General features: G+C 33.1%; 2 protein-coding genes across 2 annotated transcripts; both read left to right on the plus strand.

Moving 5' to 3' along the window:
- Nucleotides 1-464: 464 nt before the first annotated feature.
- Nucleotides 465-3,920, plus strand: LOC128184563 (toll-like receptor 4). The gene has a single exon (XM_052854103.1). It carries the CDS (start codon nucleotides 2,012-2,014, stop codon nucleotides 3,593-3,595), a length of 1,584 nt encoding a protein of 527 aa, XP_052710063.1. The 5' UTR covers nucleotides 465-2,011; the 3' UTR covers nucleotides 3,596-3,920.
- A 7,760-nt stretch (nucleotides 3,921-11,680) lies between these two features.
- On the plus strand, nucleotides 11,681-12,719 carry LOC128184988 (uncharacterized). The gene is made up of 2 exons (XM_052854653.1): nucleotides 11,681-11,945; nucleotides 12,149-12,719. Exons 1-2 carry the CDS (start codon nucleotides 11,898-11,900, stop codon nucleotides 12,608-12,610), a joined length of 510 nt encoding a protein of 169 aa, XP_052710613.1. The 5' UTR covers nucleotides 11,681-11,897; the 3' UTR covers nucleotides 12,611-12,719.
- Nucleotides 12,720-12,794: the final 75 nt, after the last annotated feature.

Consider the following 12,794-nt stretch of genomic DNA (forward strand, 5'->3'; position numbering starts at 1 on the left):
AACAATGCCAAATAATAACTATGTAAAGGAAACTCTATTCAATTTTTATATATAAATATATGATCTACTTACTAAGGTCAACCAATTGTATTCATTTTTTTATTATTAGAAGGACAGTCTTATTCACTGTTGGTTTATGAACTTAATCATCGATAAAGCGTCCATCCGTGTATTACCGTGCATTAAAACGATTAAAGATATTAACACAAACCAGAATGTGTGCATTTTCTTCACTCGTATTTGAAACTATCAGAATCATGGTAGATTTTTTGTACTTCGTTGCATAAAAATGTGCCGATGGCATATGCTAAGAGATATCATCCTTTTTTTTCTGGGGCGTTAAGCTATATGCATATATTGCTGACTATTTAGCAAGTGGATTAAAAACATTAAGTTAAGTGTCGATTTAATACTTACTTGATGTGATTACTAACTATAGGAAGAACTTAATTTTAAAAAAATCCAACTTATTATTTCTTCCTGGTTAAGCAATAACATCAGTTACTTTGCATATTAAATAAACGAAATGAACCATGATGGAAATGAATTGACTCTGTCAGTAATCCAGAATATATTTCAATGTCGACTACCATCTCGACCTTATGGTTCCTACACTCTTTGGAAGGAAGCAAGTGAGAAGAATAACACGTGTGCGCCAAATTAAATATTTACACATGGAATTTACATGGAAATAAACAGGAAATTTAAAATTAAAAGGATTACACGGGTATTTCAAAAAAGTTCCAGATGAATAATTTTGAATGACATAATTATATCTTTAACAAAATTGTCATGTTTTGTGGGTGATCGAAATGCTTTTTAAGGAAATCAACAGCGTCTGTTTATAAAATTACAGAAGGGATTTCCGTTCTTTTCGACAAGGATACACTCGCAGTTACAGATCATATTTAACGAAGACAGAGATCCATGATTTCACAGCTTCTAAACGGTAATTACAACGTATTTATACTCTTTGTCTGCACATATCAGGATGGCTATTTTCAGCGTAAGTCTCCAAATAGCATTGCATTTACTTGTGATAACAAATGCAACTCTTATTAAGAAAGGCTGGGACACCTGTCATTTTGGATCCGTTGAGTGTGAGTGCCAGAAAGTTCCTGATAATCTACTGAAAGTCGATTGTTCCAGACGGCAACTGGTAAAGATTCCTTCGTTGTATTCAAATGTGACGTGGATAGACCTCAGTAATAATCATATCGACAACATAAGCGTTGGATTCCCAAAGATAGTTGGCTACATCGATTTATCTGGAAATAGGATTCATCATCTTGATAGAAAACCTTTCCGTGGTTTATATAGTCTAAATTCATTGAATTTAGAGAAAAATCGGATAAATATATCATTGATGTACAAAGGCCTTTTTTCCGATTTGCATTCTCTCACTAAACTGAATTTGAAAGGAAATATACAAGATCAATTTAAAAGAACGATAATAAAAGATGACGTTTTTTCAGAATTAATATCATTACAATCTCTAAAAATTGATGGACCGACTTATGTGACTTTTGGAAAAGGATTTGCAAGCCTATCAAGATTGCAAAAATTAGATTTATCCGGCATAACTGGAAATTGCAGTTTCAAAAGAATATCACAAAACATGTTTCTTCATATGCCACGGCTCATCTACGTGGATGTGTCTGCTTGTGATATTTTGGATATTGAAGAAGGCGCATTTGGAAAGCTCCAATATCTCGAACACCTTGATGTTTCTCATAACAAACAACTCGGATTTGCATCACTTCCAAATATAACTCATAATCTAAATAATACCTCCATAAAATCGTTACGTGGTAATGAAATGAATTGTTTGTCAGGAATCGGTACGAAGATTCTGAAACGTCATTTTGAGAACTAGAAACACACAAACATTTCCGAAATCTACTTTGAAAAGAATAGACTGGAGCAACTTGAGCCGGGGGCACTTCGACTGTTGCCAAACAAAATAGATATCATTTCGTTTGGAGAAAATAAACTTACTCAAGGAAGGTATATGATAGATTTTTATTTTTTTCGTAATATTCGAGTCTTGAATATCAGTGTACAGCTTCGTCCACCTCCTTATCCTGAATCAATTTTCGAAACGTGCACGGAGAAAACAGATAACTTTGACTCAGCGCTCAAGGAATTGCATACGCCAAAGGAATGTGTAAAAGAATATCAGGCCTCTCTTAACAGTTTTATTTATAAAAGTTGGTGGCATGGTAAAATAATTGGCACAATAATTGTTCCAAAAACTCTAGAAGTCATATATGCAAATATGAGTCGGTTTTATGGAATTGCTCCTGAATTTGGAATTAATGCAACTGGTTTAAGAGAAATTTACGTACAAGACAATTTCTTCTATTCATGGAATGGACCTATTTATGGAGTTGAAAACATAGAAATAGCTGACGTGTCAAATAACTATTGCTCTTATATTTCGAAATCGATAATGAAGTATGCAATAGGATTGCGGATCCTTAAGGCGTCTAAAAATAATATTGGAAAGAGTCTAGCAACCGATGCTGAGGGAGAGATATTCGAGAACACTGTGTCCCTAGAGTTTCTTGATCTCTCATACAATAACATATTTTATCTTTCAGCGTCTATGTTTAAGAACATGCAAAAACTCCGAACATTAAATTTACAAAACAATCAACTTTCGTCATGGCGTGTGAAAGTGGATCATATGAAAAATATGAAATACATAAACCTAAAACAAAATAAACTAACAGCTTTTGATAAATTATCCAGAGTCTCATTTGGTAATCTATTCCAACTAACAAATCTTACTATCGATTTGTCGGAAAATCAACTTCTGTGTTCCTGTGACAGTAAAGAATTTCTTGAGTGGATTACACATCATAGAAAACATTTTATAAACTTTGAATACTATGAGTGTTCCTCGTCAAGTTCACATAAATTCAATTTCTCGGATCCTGACGTTTCAGCTATGTTGCTGAGTAAAAGCTGTATATATCAAACAATATATATTGTAAGTTCCATAGCAGCAGCCTTTCTATCAAGTATCATCATAGGTATTACTCTTGTGAAAAATAAGTGGAAGATTCGATACGTGGTATATAAATTTAAACAACGTTTTAGAAAACATAAGGGTTATTTCACCAACTTCCAATCGGGAACGCCGTGTTATGAATATGATGCAATGATTTCATATTCTCCAAAAGAATTATCATTCGTTCTAACCGACGTAATTCCTAGACTTGAAAACGAGGCCGGTTTTAAATTGTATGTCAAGGACCGCGATGAACCGGTAGGAACGCCTTTTGGAGAAACCATTATGGAAGCTATTCAAAATAGCAGAAGAGTTGTATGTCTTGTGACGAAAAGTTATTTGAAATCAAATTTGCAGGACTATGAATTAAACATGTCAAGAATGGAAGCTATCGAGGACAGGGGAAACTTAAATTGTGTCCACTTAATTCTTTTTCCTGATGTTTGCAATGTGTCGATTTCTATTCAAACTTTAGATCTCGTAAGGCAGGAGTGTTTTACGGAATATCCAGAGGAACAATGTGCCTTGGATGATTTCTGGGAGAGATTAAGATCAATCATTTCAAAAGAATTTCTTTGAAATCAAAGTTTGGAGTGTCCTAAAAATTTGTTATGTGTGTCATGTGTTACTATTTCATTTATTCATATGATTACATGTATGTAATTAGCTAAATAAATACTAACCCCACAATGAAGATTCTCGCTGACAAAAAAAAATCTGAATGCTAGGGCTTTTTTTCTTTTCAAAATATTAGCACCAATAATTGTACAAATTCCGAAAAAGCATTCAACGAAAGTACATTATGATACAAGAACTTTCAGTTTTTAAGATGGTATGGAAAACCTGCCAATATTAATGTGAATAAAAGTACATTACAATCACTTTCACCCTTTTAGAATTTTCAAATTTTACACTGAGTTTTTTTTACCTAAAATATGTTTTAACTATTTTTTTTAATAATAAATATATATTTATGAAACAAGTCACTGTTACAATGATAAATTAAAAATAACACCCTTGTCTATTTAAAAGTTTAAATTACAGAACCATTTTTTTAAAATCAATTGTATGACGTTTACGTAATATAAAACAAAGCTGTAATTAAATGAACTCGTTTAACCCGCGCTAAAGTACAGACGTTATTTAATGTGTACTAACTCATCAGTTTCAGAGTAGTGAGAGTGTACTGGATCGGAAACCCACAGTGTGGAATCCGGATCACACTCTGTAAAATTGACAGTTTCAAAAACAGAAAATTAATGGGTATATAATAAAGATAATTTCCAAAATGTTTAACCTTATGATTTTAACAAAATCCTACATCTTTATACAGCAATCTTCTTTTCAAGGATATTGATATAGTCTAAGGGTTGTCGACGTCATTTATTAAAAGACTGCAATACTTGGACCACATACATGTGTTTTTTACGGAAATAAGAAAGCCTGAAGGTTATCCGAGATTTTCTCTGACTCTAACAATTCATCCCGCTTTTATACCGAGCGCAGTGAAGCAAGGAGTAATGGTAACGCGTACATTTCATATTTAAGAAAACCAGAAAATAGGAGTTGATTTAAAGGTACTAAGGGCCAAAACTTTTTCTTTCAGCCAAAAACGCCGCCATTTTATTCAAAAAGTTAACTCGATTATTATATGACTGCCGCTTGTCAATTAAAAACTTTCCAATGTTTGATTGAAAGTTATTTTAAAAGATAAAAATAATTTATTGTTCAAATTATACAACTCTTAACAATGCATTAATCAAGAAATTCGAATAGTTTCACGAATGTCTAATAAAACTATTAGATGGAAAATAAAATCATTAACATCAAGGCTGAATAAAGTAAAAAAAATTCTTCAACATACAGTACAGGCAACGCGGATCACGTGTTTCCCGCGCCCCGTCACGGTATAAACACATCGAGGTGATCGGCCAGGTGAGACAGGTATCCCGCGTTCCCATCACGGTAAACTGATCATCTACCTGTCCCCGTCACGGTAAAATTATCGATGGAAAAGTATCGTATACAAGCGGGAGTTATCTCCCCGAATGACAAATAAATTGCATGTTAATTTATATTTAATGACGATATTTAACCAGATTTTGACAGAGATTATAATCAAAATACTTGTAATCTTTTTTAATAATTTTTTTTTATTTCATAGCTATTAAATATATTATTATAGTATTTAATTTAATACTTGTGCAGCAGTCGCAAATAAAATATTTTCGATTCCATTATCATATTTCAAGAAGGTCGTTAAAATAAAAATTATCATGAAATGATTTTAAAATTATGAATGTGTACGCAGTGTGATTGTGTTTTCTTAACAATTAAATGGTCCGCTTACATTTGTATCGTTTGTTGTTGAAGTCCATGCGTGTCAACTAATGGTGAGCAAGTGATTCAAAATCAGGGCTTCCTATGATTAGCAACCCGGTATTTTTAGCACGTTCGGTTCATTTCTGTCAAGGTCTTCTAGTAAAGAACATTTTTTGTGTATTCACGTTTTAGTGATTTTGTGTTGCGTTACTTTAAGTTTGGCTCGACGTTTGTCATTGCACGAGGATTCCCACTTTCTAGTGCGTTACGTTTGCGACGACAATCTTCAAGTGCGAAGCCGTGTGTTCTTCAATACTCAGTCTGACTTGAATATTTAATGTGTCCCATGGAGATAAGTCGTCCACGAATCCCAGCTACAGAAGTACCGCTCCGATGCATTCTAACTATCTCCAGCTTCAAATCGTGTCGAATACGCCCCATCGTAATGCGAAAAATCAAATGAACGTGTATCTCTAACAAATAGAGAGTACGGAGCATTAGAGATACCCAGAGTTGCATAAAATTATGTAATCGAAAGATATTGTGGGTATCCCTTGTCATGTTGTCGTGATGGTGTACCAGCTACCCGCCGTGACGGAGGTTAGCGTTCGCTCGCGACCGAGCCCCCCCCCCCTCTCTCTCTCTCTCTCTCTCTCTCTCTCTCTCTCGACAGAATAACTAGATAATTTATTTTGAGAATGAAATGTTGTTAAACCGTATCCCTATGTTCTTACACATTTCAAACGAATTAGGAACATGTATTGAAAGTTTGCTGTTGATATTTCATGCCGATAAAAAAACATTTAAACATTTCAGTAAATGTATTGATATCATTTTATGTGTGCTTGTAATTTTATTGTATATAAAGCTACTACACATATGTAAACCCGTTCCCCCCCCCCCCCCCCCACTCACCTCAAAGTTTTATGTCTGTCAAAGTTAACTTTATTTGACTTTAGTCCCTATTGTTGTACACAAAGGTGTGAAACTATCGCACTGACAGGAAATCACTCTACGCTTGAACGCACAGAATACACAGGAATGAGGCAGGAAGATAATCTGTGTAACGATTGACCAAGAAGAATTCTACATGTATATCAAACAATTTTACAATAGTTACATTAGATAATTGATTCATTTTACTGCGTTCTTTAACAGTTAAACGTGTTTAAGATGTTCATTCCCGCAAAAAACCTCCATTATTAAGTAAACGAGAGAGAGAAAAAACACAACGAATTAAACTTTCTAAACACAGTAAATCAAGCATCACGAACATTGTAAAAACTTAACTGTTAGATATACTTCTTATTTTCTTTATTAAAAATAAAACTAATAGAACGAAACTTTGTCATGGAGGGAACACGTGGTAGAACTAGCGGGCTGATTTGATTGACAGGTGCAGCACATGGACTCAAATCTGAAATTGCATGATGGATTCAATCACAGTGTACCATATTCTTTTATGAATACTAATTTTATGAATATTTAGAATTGGATATTACTATATTTCACACAAGTGTACGTTAAATTACTCCTAAACGCCCCACCTCTCTCTCTCTCTCTCTCTCTCTCTCTCTCTCCTCTTCTGTAAGGTGTTGAGCGATTAGACGAAGCCGTACGCGATTTAAACTTTTTCTTTTGTCGTGAATAGGTGTGAAAACCCTCAAGGGCATGTCGTCTTCTACCCTTTAGTTTGTTAATCACTACATGTATACACAGAAAATGACCGTGACTTAAACTTTATATGTATACACAAGAACGCATACTGAGACGTTATTATTCAAGGCGCTTTAAAGCAGCACCAACTTTATATTTGAATGATAATTTTATTATTGAATGGAAAAAAATATTTGATAGTTGATTCCCGACATTTGTTCATTTCTCAATTTAAAACATACACATGTACTGACAGTTTACGGCGCTATGCGTGTCAACTTATAAAATGAGAAGATGAAATTGCTCTGCATTGATACGATGAAATATTTAATTTTAAGAGTGTTCTAAAAACAGGATTAACAACTAATAGAAATAATAACTGAAATAAGCACGTCAAATACAAAGATGTGTGTTCTTATTTACACATCACATAATTTATTTGCGTAATGTTGTGTTATGTTGTAATTCAAATGTAGTTTCCAATTTCACGAAATTCTATTTCATAAATATTATTTATTAATTTTATATTAATATGAACCACAATTTATTTACAATGCAGCTGTTATGCTTAAATCTGAAGTCGCATGTTTGACGTGGATTTACGCGACCCGCATTGCCTGTAATGTACAGTACAGGTAAAGTAACAAGAACAAGCAGCAGCAGGAATAACGGTAAATCACACCGTCGTGGTGTCATCACGGTCGTAATCCATACCGCGATCAAAAACCGCGATGGTGTATCGCGGGAACGATAAAAATACCGTGACGGTAACGCGGGCCAATACGGGATCCGCGTTGCCTGTACTGTACTAGGAAAATTAAAAAACATTGGAAAGAAGAGAGAAAAAATATTTTACTTTGGCTTATGATTTTGTATACAAACAGATCCTACTGTGTGCGTTGCAAATAAATTTTGTTCTGCTCTTTAGTGAAGGTTACATGTATAGTTTAAAAGTCAGTGATGACCATTTTTCTGATCGACTTTGTCCTTTCACCGGTCAGAATATGCATGCTTACGGAGGAAAGCATTTGCTTGAGAATATTAGAAACGTCAGATTCCATTGCAAACATTTTTAATTTTTTTCAATCACCTTCACGCAGGGAGTATATTAGGCATCCGGCGAATTAAAATAATTGCGCACACATTTTGCCTCTACAGCTTTGTTAACTATCCGGTGACAGCTTTGTGCAAGTTTTTAATTTCTTATTGAATGATAATTGAATCAGAGGGGTCAAAGCTGAAAACAGCCCTTTAGCTGTAATTTTTTTATTTTTCATCTTATTTTTTAAACTTTTTTGGTTTATACTTTGGAATAAACAGTAAAATTTAACAATTATGGTCCGATTGTCACTTTTTGACTTCTTGTAGGAGTTTTAAGGGGGATGTGCGGCCATTTTGTGTATTTTAGGATAAGAATGTAAATATTTCTTGAACTGGCTTGTTTCTGCCCGAAATTGGCCAAAAAATGTTGCCAAAAGATATAATAGCAATAAATATGAAGTCTTACATGTCATTTTGTTTGAAAAGCATGCATACATGAACAAGAACAGGTGAATGCCATTTTATTCACTCAGAACAGCTGTCGAACTGCGCAGCTATAGACTTATTTCGAAGATTGAAAAATATGAAGGGGGTTCAATGGTGTCCTCTCTACAACCATTTGTTGAGAAAAACTTTGAATTTTGCTCATCTAAGTTGTAGCTTTGCCTCAAAATAAGGTACTCTATCTTTATCAGTCGGCACGGGATCTATTTTAAGAACAAAAATTTTTTTTAAAAAACTATATACTTTGAACTCCTGTGTCTATGGCGAGACATTGACGTTAGATTTTCATAGAAAAAAAAATAAATGTCAATTCAAAACAACCCGTTTTGAATTTGATATACATCTCTATATCTGTCCCATGTTTGTTTTATGGGAATATTTTAGTTATATAAGTATAAATTAAAGTAAATTCATTTAAGACGTGGGATAGGGGTCCAAAAAAGTGATTGTCTTAATTTAAAAAAGTATACATCATCTTTCAATGAATATATATCTGCAATGTACCTCCATAGACACAGACAAGTGCATGTATATCTTGTGGTTTTTTGGGGCCCATTTTAAGAATAGGGTACCTTACTTTAAGACAAAGTTACAATTTAATAATCAGGCTTAGAAATTTTTCTCAACAAATTGTTGTAGAGAGGACACCATTGAACCCCCTTCATATTTTTTAAATTTTTAAATCTTTAAAATAAGTCTGTAGCTGCGCAGTTCGACAGCTGCTCTGAGTGAATAAAAGGCATTGTCCTGTTCTTGTATGCATACTTTTAAAAAAAAAAATGACACGTAGGACTTCATATATATTGCTTTTATATGTGTTGACAACATTTTGGCCAGTTTCGGGCAGAAACAAGCCAGTTCAAGAAATATTTACATTCTTATCCTGAAATGTACAAAATGGCCGCACATCTCCCTTAAGGTCATGAATATTACAACTTTTTAAAAGATGAAAAATTAATTCAGAAAGAGTTTTCTCGCTTTGCTCAAAGAACGTAGAATGTAAATACTCTAGGCATACAAAGTTTTCTGTCATAGAAATAAATACTGCATGCATTTTTATGATTTTTTAAAAATATTCTTTTAGAAATTAAAAGTATATATTTATTTTTAAAGTGTTGAAGGTATCTTTCTTTGACATTGCATTACTTATAAGTTCTTATCTAGGCAACTAATTATACCAAGGCGTTGAAAAATTTGAAAAAAATGATTTTTCTTGACATTTTTAATTTAAAAATAAAAGAGAAAAGAGGTGTCGAAAAGCCCTGATCTAACTTTTTGTTGAAGACAAAAAAAGTTCTATTGTTGTATACTCAAATTTCTCATCTATCTTGGAAGTAGCCTGTATTTCAGTCTGTATTTTTAAAATAAAAAGCAGAGAGACATCCTCTACTACTGGAGAGCTAAGTTTACTGCTCACAACGGAGTGTTGGACAGTTCACTACAATCGTCCAAACCTTATACCTTAAACGTAAAATGCGATCATATTAAAGATCCCTCGCGTAGAAGCTTATAAAATGTGAATCTCTGACCTGGAGAAGCCAGGCTCGTCATTGGATGCCTTGATGCCTTTCTCCTTTTAATTTTAAAATACATACGATATTTTTTTATACGTTAATCTATGTAGAATTTCATTTGTTGTTAAGGTCAAGGTCTAGTAAATGAAAGGTGCCTACAGGTTTATAAGATTTAAGATGTAAATTCCGATTTAATTTTAAGAAATAAATGAGGCTTTATAACAATAGCTTTGTTTGATAGGATGTACCGGGGCTAAAATATTTGGTAAACACAATGAAAAATCATGTTTTAAACTGTCATTTTGATACATGAAGGAAATAAGGAACAAATTTTGGATTTTGATCCATCTTTGACGAATAAAATACATGTATATATGAATTGAATGTAGGTATCGAGATTACTTTTCCCATGATTTAATATAGAAATATTGATTATTTCAAAAATATAAAAAAAAATGTGTGTGTTTTTATATGAACCTTTCTGTAAATAACAAATATTATGCCACATCCACAACATAATGTATTCCTTTCTCTATTAATGAATGAAAAAAATCGGCTGTTGTTTTGTAAAATAACTAAACGGGTAGTGGAACTTAACGTAAATACCGTCACCTATCTCCGTAATCGGAAACCTTCTCTTGTTATTAATTAAGTGTATTTTAAAGACATTTCTTCTTCCGCATTTTTTGTTGTTCTAATCAGATTATACGTTTATATTACAGTGTAAAATTTTAAAGAACACATTCTGAATGGACATTTACGATTTTTTTAAAATTCGCATACACGACTTCCTGTTCGAAACTTTACACTAAAAGTATAATAGAATCTAAGTTGTAGAAAGATTTTTTTGGTAATATAGCACCAAAACATTTGTTGAATTATAATGATATTGTTAGCAATAATTTGATTTTAATAATTTTAACACAATTACTCATAAGGTTATACATGTAGTTATTGATTGTTATTAGAAAGAAAATATACAATGTATAATTCCCACAGGGACTTATTTTTTACTAGTTACAACACCTTAGTTTCACGTTTATCCCATAATTAATTACTTCCCACGTAAATTAACGTATCGAGTTTAAAAAAAAAACAAACAAACAAACAATTATACAGTTCGCGGTTTTCTTTTCTTTTCAAGTAATGCTTTGATTTTTGGCAGGGCTTGTAAAAGGAAGCTGAAGAATTCTTTGCGAGAGAAACCCTTATCTAATTGTAGATTATGGTGTAGATTGATGATACTCAGGGTCTTTTTCGAAATATCCAGTTTGCTAGACACAAAAGTGTGTTATTTTCATAACAAAGATCTGTTTTTTAAAGATTTGTGTCATGAGAAAAATCCAAACCCTTTTTCAACCACCTTGCAAAAAGCACATTCATGGGACATTTGGAAATAAGCGTAATTCCTGTTACAAAGATTTCAATATAGGCTATAAGCTTTATCTCATTTACATTAAAGTGCTTCTAATGAATTCATAAGAACTACTTTTCTATTCTTTAATATTTTTTATAGACTTTGAAAGTTTCTTTTTTACTACTGCATTTTGCATGTTATAATCCGAGATAATGTCTTTTTCTATAGGTTCAAAGCTTCCATAATACATCATCGATAGTCCGTATATTTTGTATATCAAGGAAGTGTAGATTTTAATATACAGAGTCTGCTATTGTTTTATATAAAACAAAAGAAATTAGGGTATTTTGATTGCATTGGCAATAGTCGAGCGTATTTGTTTTTGGTATATTGAAAATTCCAAACGGAAACGGGTTAGTATATATATAATTAAATTACCTCTTAAAAAGTAATTAGTATCGAAGAATTTGCCCCAGGGAAACAAACGATGATGCACAATATCAGGAAAGCCTTAATTAACTCAATTATTGCCTTGGTATATATTTCTCTTCGTTTTCATTATTTTTATTCGATGTAAATGAATACTGCTTTATCTTTTTTCTCATCGTTCAGTTTTTCAAGTCTGAAATTTTATTGAGTCAAATTATCGCACGCCTGTTTAGAACTTTAGACACCTATCTGATTTCCTTTCGTAAAGGTCACAAAAAACAGGCTTTTCATTGTATTGAATATTTTCAGGTAATAATTAGTTTTCATCAAATTAATTGCCTGGATGTCCATTGTGACAACCCGCTTTATCTGTCCTTCACCAAGTCGTCACAAGACATGTTCACTGAAAGTCAATATGCAGCTCAGATTGGGAACATCTCGGGGAAGACACAGTGTGAGGATTTCAGAATGGACGCAACTTTCAGAAGTTACCCACCAACGAACGAAGTAGGCACTTGTCCCTGGACCTTTGGGAAGAACGTCGACAATGACAGGGTACCGAGAGAGTTGTGGGAGGCCAAGTGTGCGTGTCGCTGTGGTTTACATCGGACCGACTGTCTACAGTACAGGTGTGTACCAGTGTACACATACGTCACTGTACTCAGGAGAAAGAATTGTACAAATGTCACACAGGAAATATTCCCACTGAGTGTTGGCTGCACACAAGTGAGGCTTATTCGCAGGTTAGACGCAAATCAAATGATCCCTTGAAATGTAAAAAAACTCACAGAAAACTCTTTCATTGTATCAACACTTATTGCGACAACTCATTGATGACAATCACAATAGGTTTGTTATATAAATGTATATTTATATTTCATGATATTTACTGACTGTCAGGATTTTCATACTTAATCTATTTATACAAAAGAATATATGATGTTTTTTCATGTGA

This window comes from Crassostrea angulata, chromosome 5 (genome assembly GCF_025612915.1).
Source record: "Crassostrea angulata isolate pt1a10 chromosome 5, ASM2561291v2, whole genome shotgun sequence".
NCBI classification, from domain to species: Eukaryota; Metazoa; Mollusca; class Bivalvia; order Ostreida; family Ostreidae; genus Magallana; species Magallana angulata.